General features: G+C 35.3%; 1 protein-coding gene across 1 annotated transcript; it reads right to left on the bottom strand.

Annotated features, from left to right (window-relative positions):
• Positions 1-438: 438 nt before the first annotated feature.
• On the bottom strand, positions 439-11974 carry LOC121257096 (splicing factor SF3a60 homolog). The gene is given in 13 exon segments (XM_041157979.1): positions 439-1155; positions 2753-2899; positions 3203-3331; positions 4258-4335; positions 4494-4652; positions 5564-5635; positions 6047-6211; positions 6814-6842; positions 6845-6909; positions 8531-8676; positions 9545-9649; positions 10122-10235; positions 11704-11974. Coding segments are annotated over 13 exon segments (1530 nt in total). The 5' UTR covers positions 11878-11974; the 3' UTR covers positions 439-1008.
• Positions 11975-19261: the final 7287 nt, after the last annotated feature.

Genomic DNA, 19261 nt, shown 5'->3' with positions numbered 1-19261 from the left:
AGAATTTTTATTATTGTTATATTGTTCGTGAGCCGGAGTAGGTAGGAAAAGTAGCTACATTTTTGTGTTGGGTGGGCTAGCATAAAGGAAAAGTAAAAGCACCCCAACCATCCAATCCACAGTGTCTTTGAATCGATGAAACACAAAAATCAAGACTCCCTTCAGCTATAAGCTCGTACCAAACTTATCTCCTGCTGGCTGCAAGCGTCCTTCTCGTTCTCGATCATTATTAGTCGTCAACTCGCTTATTGCCACCGAGTGTGGCAGACTTGCAGTATAGATCCAAACTTCTATAAAATCAACAGTATTTTGAAAGAAACAAAGACGACTACACCATGCCCATTAATCTTTGTTCACTGGCTCTCATATCACTATGTCTTCATTGGGACAAGTATCCAGTTCCTGTTTTTCACGTACAACGTTATCAATTCTTGAGTGCCCACCTTCTCATGCAGGGATGTCTTTGGAAAGAATGAACCAAAATTATCTATTACATCTATTTGGAGAAAAGGTAATGTAATAGAAGCATTATTTAGTTAGCACAGCGATTGTTTAATTTTCGTAGCAATTCCAATTAGCAATACTATATAACAACACTCTTGCTTCAAATTTAAAATTTGGAACATTACAAATTACTGTATAAGTTATGGGTAAGGTAAATGGTTGGATGGGAGGAATTCCACACTTAATGCCATCTTGCTTCACCATGGACTCGCTTTCTCTTCCACAGAAAGGAGAGAACCTGCCAGCTGGACTGTCTCATTGATGAGCGAACACGGGACACGTTATGATGATACTCCAGTATTTTGCATGGTCTGGAGATTGCAGGGATAAAGAGCTCATGTGTTTCGTCTAAACGCTAAAGGCTTTGATACCAACAAATGGTTTCACCCCCACAGAGAGGGGCGCCTTCATGAAGTTCAAAAATACAGTAAAATCCCAAGGGAAGAGCACTTTCGCCTTCAAAAGCACAAAACGCATTAAGATTTTCCAAAATAACTGCTCTTCTCAAATCAATCCCTGCCGCTGCAGATCACTGTAGGTCTTCTTATTGTAGATATTACCCTCTCTGTCTTCATATTCCTCTTCAAGATCCGGGCGCCACTTGTTCACTCCTTGCCGTTCTTGTATTTTCTTCCACAGATCTTTCGCTTCCTGCGTTAAAATGTTGAAACATACTGGTGAATTATCACGATAAAAACAGAGAATATTATTAGCACTAAACAAGGAAAAAAAAAAAACTTTTTTCACATGCTCTCATCAGTTCATCATGGATTATAAGCACGTGCTCCTGATCTACCACAAGAGAGATAGCGTACATATCAATATGTATGTAGTCCTTGTTTTCTTTGACCAGAATGCAGCATAATAACTAACCAATAAGCAAGTAGTCATGTAAGACTTCTATATGTGTTTTGAAGTTGAGTTCTGTTAGTTTTAAAACCAATTTTATGATGTCAAATTTAAAACCAATTTCAAAAACCCAGAACAGTTCACAAAGACGCAGGCATTTTCAGGATTTTTAATCTATGGCAGGACAACAAGAACAAATGAACCAAAATTCCACATAGATACCAATGATAAATGTAGATGTAAAAATTTAGCTAGGACTAGATGACTAAATTGATAAGTTTGTATAGGATTAGGTAACTAAAATGATAGAGTTTATCCTATCATTAAGTTGGTAATTTTGAATGAATGCAAATTATTTATTAACTTTATCTATAACAATATTAAGTTTATCTAAGAGGTATTAGAGGTTGTTTAGATAAGTCATAAGTGGGAAAATCGAGTCCCAAGGAATCTGCACTTATCCAGAGAAGAGGTTGATCTAAAATCTGTTACTGCAGTGAAGAGTTATCGCGAAATGTTAGCATTCTGTCAAGAAACGACTTCGCGACCGTCAACAGAGTCCTACTAAAACTAAAATTGCTTTCAGATTATTTATTTAAAGGATCCTACTGGTTAGAATCTGTAGGGATTCAGATTTAGATATTTTCTAGAGCACTTTACAATGCATATTTTGGTGAGAAATTTCTTGGGGAATTTTTATACTATTTCTCTCAAAGAGTGTGATCGTGCTCCATGTTGGAGAATTGATTGGTCGAGTTTCAGCCACTGGAGTTCTAGGAGAAAAACCAATGTTTGAAGATCGTCAGATGTTCTGGCTGCTACTGCAGTAGAAGACAAATGGATCATTTGTCTAGTCAAGTAAGAGTGTCAATTGACAAAGGATTTGTAATTGAGCTTTACTTGTAATTGATTTTCAAATAATAAAATTGACTTTCCTGGGTTTGGCTGCCCCGTAGGGTTTTACCTTTAAAGAATTCTTTAAAGGGTTTCCCTTCGATACCAATCTTGGTGTTATGCAATTTATTTACTTTAAGTTATTGCTTAATTATTAAATAATTGCATGATTAACGACTAATCAATTTGTTGAGTGAATTGGTAGATATTTCCGCAATCTGTTAAGTAAATTGGTAGATATTTTCGCTGAGTTACAATATAGGAGTACTTGGGTAATTTCAATAAACTATACTTGGATTATTATTAACAAATTTACAACCCACTATCACTTTGGCTATCCTTGTCTAAGCTGGGTGTTGTTAGTCCAATTGTTCAAGAACCCAACCAGAGTAACACGGATGCCAGTGTGAGAGAACAACAGTTGACACTGTTGACCTGATCAACTCATGCTACTATGTGATACAGAGAGAAATCCATTGGACAAAGAATTTATGCAAAAGCATACCTCGATTGATGTGATCTCATTGAAGTTCTTGGTGTTTGGAATACCAAGGCAGCGCATCCCATGCTGATGACGCCATTCCTTGAAATGCCGTTCAAAAGCCCTACGGCCCCAGTAACTATAGTTCCCACATATCTCACACTTGAATTCCTGAGATGCATTGAAAAAAAAATACAATCATGAGATCCACAAAGAACCTCATAAAAGATGTCTCCCATAACAGACACCAGTGCCTGATAAGCCACTCTTATTTCCCCAGTCTCCATGGTTTGGAAATCAATAATAAACAATAGTGCTTTTTTTTTTCATGCAGTTGATCCAAGCTAATCAAAGAATCTTCCAAGAACACTAAAATGATTGGAATAATAACTAAAAACTTACAATGCATGCAATTTAACCAATATAGGAGGCAATATAGCTCAAAAGGCTCTTACAATTAAATGGGAAAACTACCTGACCAAGACCATGAAGCTTATACAGCCAATATGGTATAGGCTTCCCATCCCAACCCATTGGCAACTTGAGGGGATTATAAATCTGCTGTTCTTCATCATCACTTTCAGTATCAGCTTGTGTTTCCTCCTGCACAAATAATCAAATCCAAGTGACTATCTATTGTGAGAACCAACACAAACCAGAAGATCCACGCTATAACAAAAATATTCTCTAACCAACTCCAAGCATATTTCAGCATGAAGCGTGGGGGTATAAATCCCCAATTTAGATAGGGAGCAAGACTATTAAACATCAAGCAATAACGCATGCATTAGACAAAAAAACTGCATGTATAATCAACAAGTAGGTACAAATAATCGCACAGGCAAAAATCCCCAGAAAATATATAACGCTCCTATTTGTTTACCTGAGGGTAGTGGGTTTGAGGAACAGAAAACAAATTATATCATGCATAGCTTCCAAAGTGATAGTTGGCTTATGTGTTTGCCCAGCTGGACAGTTGAGCGCCAAATTAGGCGTTGAAGAGGAAGCCACTCAAATTGTGATGAATTTGAAACTCCTAGTTTTCATTTTACTTGAGGCATGCCCTAATTAAATTTTTTGCAAGGACCACTTATAGTGTTGTTAAAAATGCAAGGCATATCCCAAGTATATGGGCCGTATGCAAGAGAACAGCTGGTCGAGCAATTTCACTAGTCTTCATTAAATAGGCACTTCTAGTCAAGAGACAAGGATAAGAGATACGTGACAGGCTGGGATCACCTTGTGGCAGTTCAAAATTGACATTGTATAGGGTATGGACAGGTTAACCATCTGCACCCTCAAACTTGCCAGTGTTGCCACCTATAATGGGCGTTTTACACTTGCTCAACATACTTGTGGTAAGTTAAATGTGTTGAATGGTTGAAATAATATGCCACAGAACAGACACTTCAAAAAAGAAAATTATATAGAACAGAAACTTTAAGGTTTTAACAAAGTCCCATAATAATAAGGATGTCAACTTATAATACAAACACTCGAAAGATTGTAATAAAGGTCTATTTACTCACCTCCTCACGTTCTGCTTCAATTTCCTCATATGTCAAAGCCTGCTTCTTCACGATATTGTCTTTTGTTCGTGCAATCGTCTGTGCAAGGTCACAGAAAATTCAAAAATGTAGCAGTCTCTGAAAACATTTTTACATATGCAATTGTGCACCGATATTCAAATGTCCCATCCAAAAATTTTCTTTTCTAAAAACATCAAATACATACAACGGATATATACATAAAAATATAGGCTAACCTCGTCCAATAAGATACACAGTTTTTTCATTTTGGCCTCAATTAGGGCTATTTCTTTTGCATTGTCATTTTGTTCTGGAGCAGCACCAGCCCCATTTTGTTCAGACACACGAGTACCTTTGGCAAAATGTTTCCTTTCCAACTTCTCAAGAGGGGTGTGCTACACAAAAGAAATGAGGTAATTGAGAAATTATGTCATCTTAAAGTGCTGCGGTAAAGATAAAAATTTCAAGACAAATGTGAGCTGAACAGTACATAAAGCTAGTCATAGAACATATGCAATGTGTAGAAATAGCTAAATTTCTTAAACGAAAAGTACCTTGTAACTAAGTTAGCATACCTTGAAACATTATACAATAAACAGAACTTTTAAAAGAGTGTCAATGTCAACATTTCGACCTCCAGAATTTATTTGAGTAATTCAATCTTCTACCCTTACTCCCCCTTTTTCTGTTAATGGTGAGAAACCTCACTACTTTTGCTTTAATGAAGAAAATGACCAAGAGATATTTATATAATGTGCCAAACCTGATCAAGTCTCATAACGGAAAGATTCCTTAACTTCTTTTAAATTCAATTGTATTTCTGAATCCATTGGTTACAGAACTACAAAGGCATAAGTTGAGAGAACAAAAAAGGTACACGTTTGGATACCAAAGGACTATAATATTAAATAAAATTAGTAAGCAGAAAGAGCATATAATTACAGGATCTCAAGTAGATCCAACTGCTGCTAATCCAATTTAAAGCATGTTTATCATTCACAATAATCCAAAGAAGAAAGATAAGTTTTCTCCCTATCCAGCAGATCCAAATTAAAAAGTAAAAAGTATCACCTTTAATTAATTAATTAATTAGTACCACTAAACAAGATATAGGACATGTGTTTGCATGGTCTCCAGGGTTCCTTATCATCAGAAAAAAATAGTATCACCAAATAATAACACAAATGACATATTTATTTGACTAAAGAAATAATTTGAAAAGTGGAGTACAGACAACATTCATTCACATTTCAAAATTTTTTCTGACTTGCACCTTACATCTCAGGTACAAAAGCTGATCAATTACCTTTGTTAGGAAAAGCCTTTCAGCACGCTGCTGAACAGTACCACCTGTCTTTAGTCCAAATGCAGCCAATGTCTGCCAGGCAACAAGGCAGTGGTCAGTTAAGGAAAACGGACCTACTTGTCAAAAAAGAGTCAAAACCCAGAAATTTAGATTTTGCTTTTCGGTTTGGTTCCATTTTCTTTCCATTGTCTCCCCTGTATATTTCCAATTCCCATGTAATCATTGATTAATCCCTCCCTCCTCCAGCACCAGGGCTGAGGGTCCTTTCATTTTGTAAGTTTCACTATCAATTACAGGAAAAAGAAGAAAGATAATATCAAGAAAAGCGGTGATAAATTCTAAAGTTTGGATCTTCAAAGCAACTTAAACATCTGTTCTAGAATTAGGGCTCTGCAACTACAGGTTTGTAAATGAAGGAAAAAAAAAAAACATTTACAAAACAAAAAGTCGCCAAGAATACCAATATATCCACAGACCCCTTACCTCCTTTAACCTTTCAGGACCAACTTCCACCAGCTCTTCAACTGTGCTGTAATAATCAAGATCAATTACAGTATGCTGAGCAGGAACATGTCCATTTTCTTGACCCTCATTCTCCCATCCTTGTACCTTTCTATTTGCCCATTGCTCTTCAAATTCAGTCACAACCTACCACAAGCCTTTCATAGATTATTTTTTCACGAAAAAGAAAACACAATTAGAGCTTCCATATCTAAGAAAAGGATCCATGACCCTTCTGATGAAATCTTGTTCACGTTCCATGTATGCATGAATATACAACAGTCCATCAACAACAAGAAATAGAACTCAATAGATGAAGCAAGGAAAAGAACACTAAAGTGGACTATGATAAATTGGCTTTTGCAAGTAAATGCCTCCCGACACATTTTACATAGCAATTAAAAAGCCTTCTACATTATGAATTTCTAATATAGCCAATTATGTCATAGGCCTTTCAACCTCCAATTGCCACAGCTTAATAATTGTATAAAAAGTCTTATAGGCAAGTAAAAATCATGCACCGGAATGGGATTGAATCTACGAACCCGCTGTCCACCACTTGTTTACAGGGCCAGGCAATGCCATTTAGTCTAAGGCCCACTGATTTTAATGGACCTTTTAATGCAAATAATTCACTTTAGTACTAGTGCGCACACTATAGATCATTAATTTAGTACAGTGGCCGAAATTATACTTTAAAACTACAATCCACTCTTGAATGAAAAACATCATATGAAGTGTGCAAGTACCTTTGAAAATATTCTATCAAGATCTTGCAAGGTTCTGTTCGCTGAAAAAAATATATTAGGTATTCCAATAGATTCTCCATATATTCCCTGTACTGTCTGCAGAAAATTAAATTTTCATGAGATGCACGTCAACAAAAATGAACAATCATTGTTGCAAAACCTTTACATACACATACACACATATTCATACAAATTTACATATGGGGGTCTACCATCGTTTCGACATTCAAGCGAAGGATAGCAAGTATCTGATTTTTATTTAGCCAAATATCCCCCCCCCCCCCCAATCTTCTCAATACCATGTAAAAACTTGTCCATTACTGTCAAGAGAAATGCTAGGGAGCCCAACTTGGGCTCCCGTTTTATGTTGCCCGTCTGACTTGGGAAGGCCAACTGGCCTTTCCTTTTTCTTTTTTTTTTTCCTCCCCGTGCGATCCCTCCATTTCCCTCCTCACCCAGTTCTTTCTCACTCTGTCTCCCCCGCGTCTCCCCCTACCCAGTGAAACCCATTTCTTTTCCCTCCACCTCCCGTCTCAAAACTCCACCTTTTCTTTTCCCTCCGGTCTCCCGTCAATTGACTTGAATTTTCGACATGAGCCTTCTTCTTCTTCATTCCCAACAAGCCTTTCAACCATCTTGTGGCCTTTCCCATTTTCTCTCTATCTCTAGTGACTTTGGAGTGACAAACTAGAAAAAGAAAATAAACAGCCAAAAAGTCCAAAGAGAAATAAAATGTTAGGTACAAAGTCAAAATCCCAGGTGGGGTTTCGCCAACAACTAACAAGTCTGCATCTTTTCCCTCTCAAAAATCTGAACTGAAAATCAGAGAGAGCTAAACAAGCCCAACAAATCCTAGACAAACAAATGCGATAACAACAAATCCTTCAATGAGCTAGAAGCTAAGAGAGGAAACGGCGTTTCAGGAATAAAAAAGCGAGTGAGAGAGACCAAAATATTTCAAACCCAGGTGTTGTTTATTGAGATGAAAAGTTTGAACGAGAGAGAAAGAAAGTGGGTGGGGGGGGGGGGGGGGGGGACAGGGAGACGGAGACGGAGAAGTGAGGGATGGGAGATGGAGACGAAGATACGCGATGGAGATGGAGAATGAAATGGGTTTCATTGGGCAGGGGAGACGCGAGGGAGACAGAGTCAGAGAGAGCTGGGTGAGGGAGGGAAATGGAGGGATCGCACAGGGAGGGGAGAAAATGTGAGGGAGGAAGTAAAAAAAAAAAAAAAAAATTAAAACGGAAAGGCCAGTTGGCCTTCCCACGTCAGACGGGCAACATAAAACGGGAGCCCGATTCTACTGTCAAAACCAATTTTGTCCAAAACTGTAAAAAAACACCCTCCTAAAGCCCCCACTCCAAGTCCCACCATGTCTAATTGGGCCTGACCATGTCCCCCTTTTGCCCCTCATTTGCGGCTCTCTCTCACAATGGGTCTGACCATATCCCTCGGCACTTCCACCTATAGCCATCACCAACATCGTTTGATCCATTTCAACAAGGCCTACTCTCTTAATCGATACACTAGCAAAGATTGAATCAAGGTATTTCATTTATATTATTCAGTCCGCTATGACCTGATCACCCAAGGATGCCTCTCAATCAACTTTAATTCCGTAAGTGTAAACAAGGCCAACCAGACTTTTTCCTGATGTTTGCGGGAGGACTGCAAACCAATATATAAATGTAGATATAATCCGAAAGTAGTTTACCTCGTTAATTTCAGTTTGCGAGGAATCTTATGTGGTAGTGAAAAAGCATCAAGGTAAGCAGAGTACTCAGTAGAAGGGTCCCCAAATTTGGAATTAATGTACTGGTTGAATAATTCATGCATGTCTAGGTATCGCCCCAAAGCTTCCTGAAATTTAAAACAAAATCTATTAAAAAAGACAAGTGAAAGCCTGTAAATTACACTATATTAGAATAAAAGTCAGATTCAAGCAAATGGAACAAAACAGAAAATATAAGATGTGCTTATTCAAATTATATATATGTGATTAAACTGCCCTTCCCCAAAAATACAAAAAACAAAAGACAAGAAAAGGTTGGATTTGATTTTTTTGAATAGCTTAAGCTTATAGAAAATCTTGTGAGCTTTGGCTGGCTTATAATTGCTTGTTGGACTGGTCTAATCTTAGGGATTTTCCGCTAGCCAGTAGAATCAGTTGACTTAAAGCTACAAACTAACCCATAATTTGTTACCATGAAGCTACCTTAAATCATCATTAGGAATCCAAAAGTTCAACAATATCAAAGCCCAGAAAGCCATAAAATTAACATTGACATGCCTCACTACACAAAAAACAAAATTTAATAATAAAAACATGAAATGCAAATATACAGAGTCAAATAATCGAATTATGGGCCATGGGTTGCTCTTGGCAAACAGGTTGGCTCTAGAGACTTTAACCCTAGGCCAGCCAGAATTGTAATCTTGCAGTAATTTTAGACCTAATCAGGGCATGAAAAACCCGAGGCCAAGATTGCTTAAAGCCCAAATTAACATTGGATTTGGACTCAGCTAGCTTGCTTAAGTTGCATACCTAATAGAAACACTTATTTGAATAGTACTAAATCTAACCATATGACTTTCATCTCATGGTTAAATTGCACCATAAAATTTATAGGAAATAACAAAAGTGTATTAGCGTTGATTGTAATAATTTTCATGGGGGCAAAAATGAGCTTAACTAAAATTAAGCATTCCATTAAATATGTGCAGAGACCTCTCCACTAAACTCGATTATAGGTTCATCTTTAAGTAGGGCCTCGGACTCCTCAGTAGCATCAACAACACGTGCAGCCGGATGCCTTCTATGGTATTCTCGAATCTGCATATACGGCAAATATTAACAATCTTAACCAATAAGAAGTCCAACCAATCAATTGTATAGCACAGTTTCACAACACGAACTGCACATGTCCTGTGATATTTTCACGTATGTTTTCTTACATATTGTTTTTATAATATATGCTTTCTTACATATATGATAATAAAGTAGTAAAAGGACCAGAATAAGCCTTACTTTTCTTTGAACGGATAGAGATGTAAAAATGAAAACTAAATTTTCCAAACTATTAACTAAAGGAAAAATATCCACTTGAAACATATACTTCTCAATGCTTCCACCAGTCCCTACAGAGTAACTCAAGCACAACATTGGAATGCTCAATGACAAAATAAAGAGCATTCCTCCTGGTTACATATTAATAGAATATAGCAATACGGTACACTAGGATGGCTATATCTGAATAATGTGTGAGATGTTTTTGCTCAGTAAAAAGAGGTACTTCTGCAGATACCTCTTTCAATCTATCATAAAATGCACTAAACACATTTGCTCCCGTCGCAGTTTGGCCTCCAAGAGCTGCAATCTCGTCCTTCCTGGCATTATCCTTATCATCATAAATCTCTACCTGAAAATTTTTATTTTCTTTTGATCAGTACATAAGAATCTTATTAATGAGAACTAGGCATAACCTAGGTACATGGGACATATACAAGAGCAACACCTAGGCCTTAAAAACAGTAAGGTAACCTCAATCCTTTCAAAGACAATACAAGACAAGACTTACTCTGAAAGCATAACAAACTCTCTCCAACGATTATGAGATTAATTTACTTGGGTTGTGCCCCTTTGTGCCTTCAATAAAATTCGTATTACTTATAAAAAATATATATATAAGATTAATTGATTGATTCTACAAACAATCACAAAGAAAATGTTGTCAACAAAACAAACAACTAATTTCAAGTATCTTTCAAAATTTAAACATTTTTTTTTTATCGGTAATCAAGAAATTTTATTCATAATAATAGGCAAAGCCCAAGTACACAGGGAGTATACATGAGAAGTAACTAACTAGAGTTTACAACTGAAAGTAGAAAGTCATGGACATTTAGTCTGTTACAAACAATGGCCCCCACCCAAGAAAACAATGTTTTAAAGAAAAAAACTTTCAACTCCTCCATTGTTCTCTTGTGGTTTTCGAAGCTTCTATCATTTCGCTCCTGCCAAATACACCAACACATACATATGGGGACCATTTTCCAGATTGCTTTAAACTTAAGATGAGAACAAATTTCCAACTACTCGGACTGAATACAACTATTCTTCCTCAATGACATGATTTCCCCAATAATTCTAAATATAAAATTACAATTAAACATGATTCAAAGTTTTCTTCTTTTTTTACTTCTTATTTCTCATTTAATGAAACTTACTTTGCCACCAAACATGCCAGAATGCAACCTAGTGGTCAATTTCGATGAAGGTCGAAGTAGGCGTCGTAGGTTCTATTTCTCACTAGGAGTACTCCTAAATTACCTAATAGCATCTATAATTTGGTATAAGTAGGTCCAAAGCGCCCTACTTTAGTGATGTTTCACCTAAAAAAAAGTTCTCTTCCACAAAACCCTGTCGATATTTCGAGTCAGTCAGATTTAATTCTGATATTAATCACTCGGTTAATGTCTGTTATCATTTAGGAAGGTACAGCTATTCCCATTCAGAAAAATAAACAAATAGAAATTTGCTTCCAAAACTATAAAATTAATCAAAAAATATTTTCACCTAGACTAATCCTCGTAAGTGCAAATGTCAAAAGAGGATTCAAACTTCCAATCTTCTCCTCCTTTTTTCCCAGCACCCAAGTACTTCGTAGAATCACAGAAACATTTTCTTCCAACATGCTGACTTACATTTGGCTTGGTGTTTCGTGTGTATTGAAAAAAAAATTATATATATATATATATAGACACCGTTCCTATATATAAGAACGGATTCGAGGAAATTTCTTCATTTTTATTTCGTATGCCTTTCTCAGTAAAAAGGAACAAAGAAAGAAGAAAGGAACTAAAGATGAAGATAGAGAAGAGTGATACGAGTTTATCGGTGGTGGAAATGATAGTGTCGATCATGTTCCGAACGCGGTGGCTCTGAAAGAGGCGGTCCTTGCTGGTAGCAGGCTCGTTCTGCAGGTCCTTCACTATCAGCCTCTCCAGCCGTTCCACGTCCTCGTGAGCCGCCCTCGTCACCTCCAGCAACGTCGACGACATCTTCTCCTCCTCCTCTCTCTCTCACTAAAAAGTAAACACTGCAGTTAGGGCTCAGGAAAAATGATTTCGCAGTGATTCCACAGAAGCAAATGGTCAATCGCGATTCGCCACATACCGAATCGGAGGCTGAAAACTTCACGTGGAAATCATGTGATACTTTTGATGACGTGTCTATCGCATATTGGCATTTGCAAAAATTTTCTTTTTATTTTTATTTTTTATGTGAACAGGTTTGGGCCTTAGATGAGAATTTTTTTCAGGTTCAATTCATAATCAATCTCAACTCATTTTAACTCATTTCATTACTATTCACTATTATTCATCAATTTTAACTCACAAATCTCACTAATATTCACAACTCATCTCAACTCATCTTCGAATTCAAAAAAAGTTATTTTCAAACATAATTTAAATACAAAATTTTCAAACTAATTATTACAACTTTTTCAAATTAATTATTACAATTTTTTCAAATTTTCAAATAAAAAATAAAAAAGAATTTCAACTTTTTCAAATTCTTAAACAAAAATAATATTATAAAACTATATTATTACAATATTTTAAATTTATAAAATTTTGTATTCAACATTTTCTCTCTCATTTTCCAAAACTCAAAAAATACTCAACTCAAACTATCTCACTATTATTCACAAACTATCTTACTACTATTCATAAAATTTTTATCTCATCTTACTCTCCAAACGAGCCCTAAGGACTCATCCAGCAACCAGGGATGGATCTACATTGAGGGCTGGGAGGACATGGCTCCCCCAAATATTTTCAAAAAAAGAAATGATAGTTGCAATCGTGAGTATGCAAGCACCGCGTAATCACTTTGAAAAAAATAAATAAATATGAGACCCATATGAAAAGAAAATCAAATTTTTAATAGTGAATCTCACTTTTTTCAAATCGATTGTATGACATTTGTGTACTCTACGACTGTATATAATATTACTCTTTTAAAAATCTGCTTTAGTATATGTTTTTTGAAAGATGGCCTCAGTATAAAGAAATTTATCCCTCAAAAAAGTTTCAAAAATCACACTTAATATTTAGTTGTCTTGGTTTCTTCTTCGATTTTCAAAAATCTATTCATACTTTCACTTTTTTTTGTCATTAATAAAATCTCACATTTTAACATTGATTTTTTTTTTAATGTTTTTCAGATCTTACTTCAAATCTTTAAACATATCTTCGAAAATACATGCGTACTCATTGGCGTATCTATTTCATACTTGCATCTTTATTTGTGGTCATTAATAAAATCTTACATTCTAACATTGATTTTTTTATAATGTTTTTCAGATCTTACTTCAAATCCTTAAACATATCTTCGATAATGCATGCGTACTCATTGGCCTGATCTTACTTCAAATCTTTAAACATATCTTTGAAAATGCATGCGTAGTCATTGGCGTATCTATTCATACTTGCATCTTTATTTTTGGTCATTAATAAAATCTCATATTCTAACATTGATTTTTTTTAATGTTTTTCAGATCTTACTTCAAATCCTTAAACATATCTTCGATGATGCACACGTACTCATTAGCCTCCCACAATAAAATCTCACATTTTAACATTGAATTTTTTTTAATGTTTTTCAGATCTTACTTCAAATCTTTAAACATATCTTCGAAAATGCACACGTACTCATTGGCGTATCTATTCATACTTGCATTTTTATTTTTGGTCATTAATAAATCTCACATTCTAACATTAATTTTTTTATAATGTTTTTCAGATCTTACTTCAAATCCTTAAACATATATTCGATAATGCATGCGTACTCATTGGCCTGATCTTACTTCAAATCTTTAAATATATCTTCGAAAATGCATGCGTACTCATTGGCGTAACTATTCATACTTGCATCTTTATTTTTGGTCATTAATAAAATCTCACATTCTAACATTGATTATTTTTTAATGTTTTTCAGATCTTACTTCAAATCCTTAAACATATCTTCAATAATGAATGCGTACTCATTGGCCTCCCACAATAAAATCTCACATTCTAACATTGATTTTTTTTTTAATATTTTTCATATCTTACTTCAAATCTTTAAACATATCTTCAATAATGCATGAGTACTCATTGGCCTCCCACTTAAGTCGCATTTTGATTTCTAGAGGAATCAAACCTGTGACATGGGGCTCATGCACACAAGTTCGCTCTTACCACTTAGGCTACCTAGGGGTGGTACCAGGTTTTCTTTTTATTGAAAGAAAAAGAAAAGATAATAGCCAAATAAGTAATCTGTTTGGGTGTGATTATAGTAATTTATATTCGGCTTCAAAATCTAGGACTTGATAAATACAAAAGTACATATAAGTAATTCAAGAACCATTAAACTATTACTTAATGGTCTCTCTTCAAGGCCATTAAAGAGCTAGAGTTCAACTTGATTTTTGGACGATGTGGAAGCTCCAGAGTCTATTTTAGGAGGCAATGAAAAGCGGGGAGTGGGCTTCTTGGCTAGTTATTCACATGATCGTTGACATCTTCTGTTCTACTGAACTCTTTTGGGTGAAAAAGTGGGAGAGTTTATCCTCTAGCCTTTCTTTCTGGTGTCAGAGACAGAGAGTGAAAAAGGAAGAGAGCTCTTGGACAGGTATTTTCCAAAAGAACGAGTGTTAACAAGCAAACCATCTGTTTTGGTGACAAGCTTTTAGAATAGAACGGTTGGAGTTGGTGGCAATTGATAAACATGCCTAGAGGCTAACCATTAGTATCTTGGATAATCTAAGGGACTAGCCCAAGTCAATTCCTTGCATATTTAAAAACAAAACAAAAAACAAACCAGATTGGACTCTCTGAACATTTTCTAACCCAACTAGCCATCCGATTCATAAAAATTCAAGCTTTAAACTAGGCCTTCTTTCTAGTTGCTGATTAGCCATTGAAAAGGACTGCACATCTTTTTGTCCTTTCCAACCACCGAATAATGATATGTTATATTTTTTATTTTTTCATAGCAAGCATATTATAGAATAAAAGATACAATTACAAGAGTTTAAAGTAGATCTTTTTCACTGTCAAAAAACATCTAGGGAACTTATCTAGGGATAGGCATCTAAAAGCGAGATTGGTTACTGTCTATTGCATCACTGAGTGCGTACATCGATTTTAAGATCGATGAATACCGAATAATGATCTGTTAATGGTATAAACTGACACAAAAAAAAAACAAAAAGGCACTGCGAAATCTGTACTCAGCCACACAAAAATGTGTCTTTAACTACCAAAACATAAACACCAAGTTGATCGAACTTCATGAATACCATCTATTTATTGTACTCATTGAGACCAATCGAATCTCTGTCTCTATTTGACATTTCATATGGACAAAGATGCTGCTGCTAACATGACATCATTCTTACCCCTAAACTAACAAATAGAAAGAAAAGAATTACATCCTTGAATCCGTTTCTATTAACATGTTTTCAGTATGCAACATCTTATGATTCTTTGACTATGAGAATGCTGGCTTTTGATGGGCCAATAATGTTGCAGAAATGAAATTTCCAATTCAAAAGGGAAGTTAAAGACGGTTTCGGAGTGAGAGTTGATGAAGGTGAAATGAAAGTAGCCCATAACCTGCAACTTGAGTAGAAGGAGACTCCAACTTTTAACTCCTAAAAAGGTGGCACTCTCCAATATCCTCCCTTTCCAAGATTCTTTCCAGGGAAACAAACAGAATCAAGGAAATGTAGATCTTTGACTAATCAAACTCTTCAAAAGCTATTATTATTGGGTTGGTAGAAATGGTTTTATTACCCCATGATGATTAGGACCTTATTCTTTGTTAATTTAAATGAATGCTTTCAAGTGTAAAGACTAAAGGGTAAGCATAAGTTATATTGGTCCATCAGCCACTAATTATCAACCTACCATATCTACCTTTTGACCAGCCATGAATCAAACGACAAACACTCTAAACATATTCAACAAGACTCATACTAAAGTCGTGCCCTGGTCAATTATGAACCGAAAACTGGTAGAAAGAGGCAGAAAAGAAAAAAAGTTGGCCGAAAGTGTCCACTAGCTACTTTGCTTCTGTATGCATTGAATGTAAAACCATCAGATTAACCATTCACCAAAGTGGATGAAACTCCTTTTTCAATTTTTATATCAAGAAAACAATACTAATGCTAAAGGAGGACATGTCCCTATATATACAATTCCATACCCGAGATAATACAGTGGTAGATTGGAGGTTCTGGTTATGCCTTGCTCTTCATGTTTTGACTCTCAATTTGGTGTATCGAAGCATCTGTTTGTGGCCCTGATCCAGTTTCTGATGCATTCATGGAGTCAGAGAAGTGTTAAGGAAAGTATAAGAAGATGGGAAATAACGAGGATCGAGTCCTTCTCCTGGCTTTGTCGATTTGACGTATCATCAAGACTTCCAATTATATACATATATTCTCTGTCTTCTCATACTTTCCTTCAACACTTCTCTAACAGTCTCTATGAATGCCTAGTTGCTTATCTTGTCAGATAATGGATCAGGAGAACAATTTTCAATACACAAAAATTAGAGCAATGAATTCGTACTGAGAATGGTTGAAACCAGGAACTCGATAATCAGAGAAATACTTTATCGTTTTCTGGGTCCTAAAGTCTCTCAATTGTCTGATAATATGGTGAATTGTTAAGTAGATAATTTGCAGTTCTTATAAATTGTGCCATGAATCTTACTAGTATGCTGATGATGGAATATAGTAACTATATCTGCATCTGTTTTCCTTTTTTTTTCTTGGGTGTGAATTGGTGTTATGTAAGGGATTAATTGCACATAAAAAGCTTACTGGAAAATGATTTGTGCTATATTTTTAAAATAGCTTTGCTATTCATCATTTCGATTTTCTAAACACTCCACATCATATTTTTTATTTTATTTTTATTTATTTTAATTTTAATTTTATTATTCTTCTTCAATTTATTTAATTTTTTTACTCATCATTTATTTACTACATATTTAATAAAAAAGTGTGGTGTGTTATGTTATGTGCGAAAATAATAAATATAATTTTTTTTTTTCATACTTAATGCCATGTGAGCTCTTTTGTCCTTTTTTTTTCAGAGTTTTGCAGAGCTGTCCCATCCCGTCAGTCTCAGCTAACTGTCCCGTTCAACAACTTTCCCAGTCCCTGCGTTCTGTTTCAGCGATTTTCTTTCCCGCCCGTGCATTTAAGCTTCCTCGGCTGCTGGTAAGCCACTCTCTCTAGTTTCAATGGTTTTATTTTTTTCGATTTTTCCGCTTCCGTCCTCTGGTTAGGTATAGCACCGGATAAGGTTACATACTCTTCTATCCTTCATGCTTCTGCTAGTCTTTCAGCACTAAATCAAGGCACTTTGATCCACTATCAAACCATAAAAACAGGTTTTATGAACAATGCATGCATTGCAAGCTCGTTTATTACAATGTATGCAAAAATTGGGAGTTTGGTTGATGCCAATCGCGTGTTCAAAGAGATTCAAGAACGAAATGTGGTTTGTTGGACAGCAATGCTTGCTGCTTGCCAACAACATGGCTGTGCAAACTAAGCCATTGAGTTGTTTGAGGAAATGCTTGGGAAGGGGATTGTACCTGATTACATTTGGTTTGTATATGTTCTATCAACGTGTAGCCATCCTGGTCATGTCCAATAAGGATTTGTTTACTTTTCCCTAAAGCAAGTGCCAGAATATATTTTGATTGATGCAGGAGGATCTGAGTCAAATGATATTGAATTGTCAGATTGCACGTTGATAGCGCTAAACTACCTTCAGACGGCAAGTACAAGTACAATAGGAAACAATGATCTTTCCTTGATTTGAGACAGTTTTGAGCACGTGTCAGTATTTTGGCTATAACTTTGACTATTGGTATCGGAATCCTGCATATGATCCCAATTCGAAAAGATTTTTTCAATGCACACATCTTAGTCACCGAGCTACGCTTGATGTGCATCATTTTTTAGGCCAAAATCAGCTGCTTTCCCATTCAAATGTCAATTTTTAGATATTTTTTGCCTTTTATGGCAATATTTAATTTCTCATTTAAGAAATGATTTTAAACACGATTTTGACCAGATTTTTGACATATTACTTATTTATTTACATTTTTTTTATGTGTTTATTGGGACTTTTCTATTTTTTTTTTTAAATATGATATTTTCGAATTACATCTATTACAACCTAGTTCGTGGTTTGATTTCGACATCCTTGAGTTGTGATAGTTTTCAATTGAACATTGTAGTCATTTTCTCTATATTTTTTGGTGAATTTCTTATCTTCTATATATTGATAATTTGTTGAAACTAGCTGTCAGAATTAATCTAAATTATGTCCGGCGTCACTAATATGCCAAAACATGGGTGAAGGTTTATGCTAATAAAGCCAATATTGATCCGGAACTAAAACATGGGTGAAGTTCTATACCACTAAAAAGCAAATATTGAAGGTTTATGCCAAAACATGAGTGCTGGGTTGTGGATTGGGTTGGCTTCGAATTGTTGGCAACATAGAGGGTTGTCGACAAGGGTGTGGGTTCGGGCTGTCAGCGAGGGGTCTACTGCTCACTTGCGACGTGCGGGTCTGGGAATCGAAAGGGAGAATTGAGGAGAGAGAGCCAGAGGGTGGGCAGCAGGATTTCTGGGAAAAAAATGATGGGTGTGTGGGATCTGTTGTATCCCTATAATTTTTTTATTTTTAAAAGATAATTAACAACGTGAGTCGTAAAGTGTGTAAGTTTTATACACTATCTTTGTAAAAAGTAGATAAATCTAAGATCTATATGAAAAAAACAAAATTAAAGGTGGACCTCATTTTTTTCAAAAAAAATGCATAAAATTTACACACTTTAAGACTGTATCTATGTGTATTAATAATTTTATCGCTTTTGGTCATATTCAAAATGTGTAATGAGTTGATATATAAGAATAAATATATTTGAAAGTTTTTACATCATATACTATCAACATGACATAATTTGATTTGAAAGATAAATTTTAAAATTTAAATTTTATAAATTAAATCATGCAATATAAATGATGTGTGGTATAAAAACTTTCAAATAACACATTTCATATATAAATCTTTCGTTTATATAATACTACGAAATTCTTTGAGCTCCAAGTAGGCTTGGAGTTGGGATAAAGAAATGTAAAATGGCCTCTCGCTTTCTACAGTCCAAACTAAGCCCAACCTTATTAGATAAGCACTACCCCAATTGGCCTAATTCGTCTCGAGGAAGAATACAAGACCCACTTGCACTACAGGCTTACGTTTGGGAGTTTGTACTTAGAAAATGAATGGAATGGAATAAAAAAATTAAGAGGAAATGAATGGAATGGAATGAATTTTTTTTTTTTTTTTTTTTTTTTTTTTTTTT

Source organism: Juglans microcarpa x Juglans regia, chromosome 3S, assembly GCF_004785595.1.
Source record: "Juglans microcarpa x Juglans regia isolate MS1-56 chromosome 3S, Jm3101_v1.0, whole genome shotgun sequence".
NCBI lineage: Eukaryota > Viridiplantae > Streptophyta > Magnoliopsida > Fagales > Juglandaceae > Juglans > Juglans microcarpa x Juglans regia.
The sequence above is the reverse complement of the archived record's forward strand: the minus strand, read 5'-3'. Positions and strand labels throughout refer to the sequence as shown.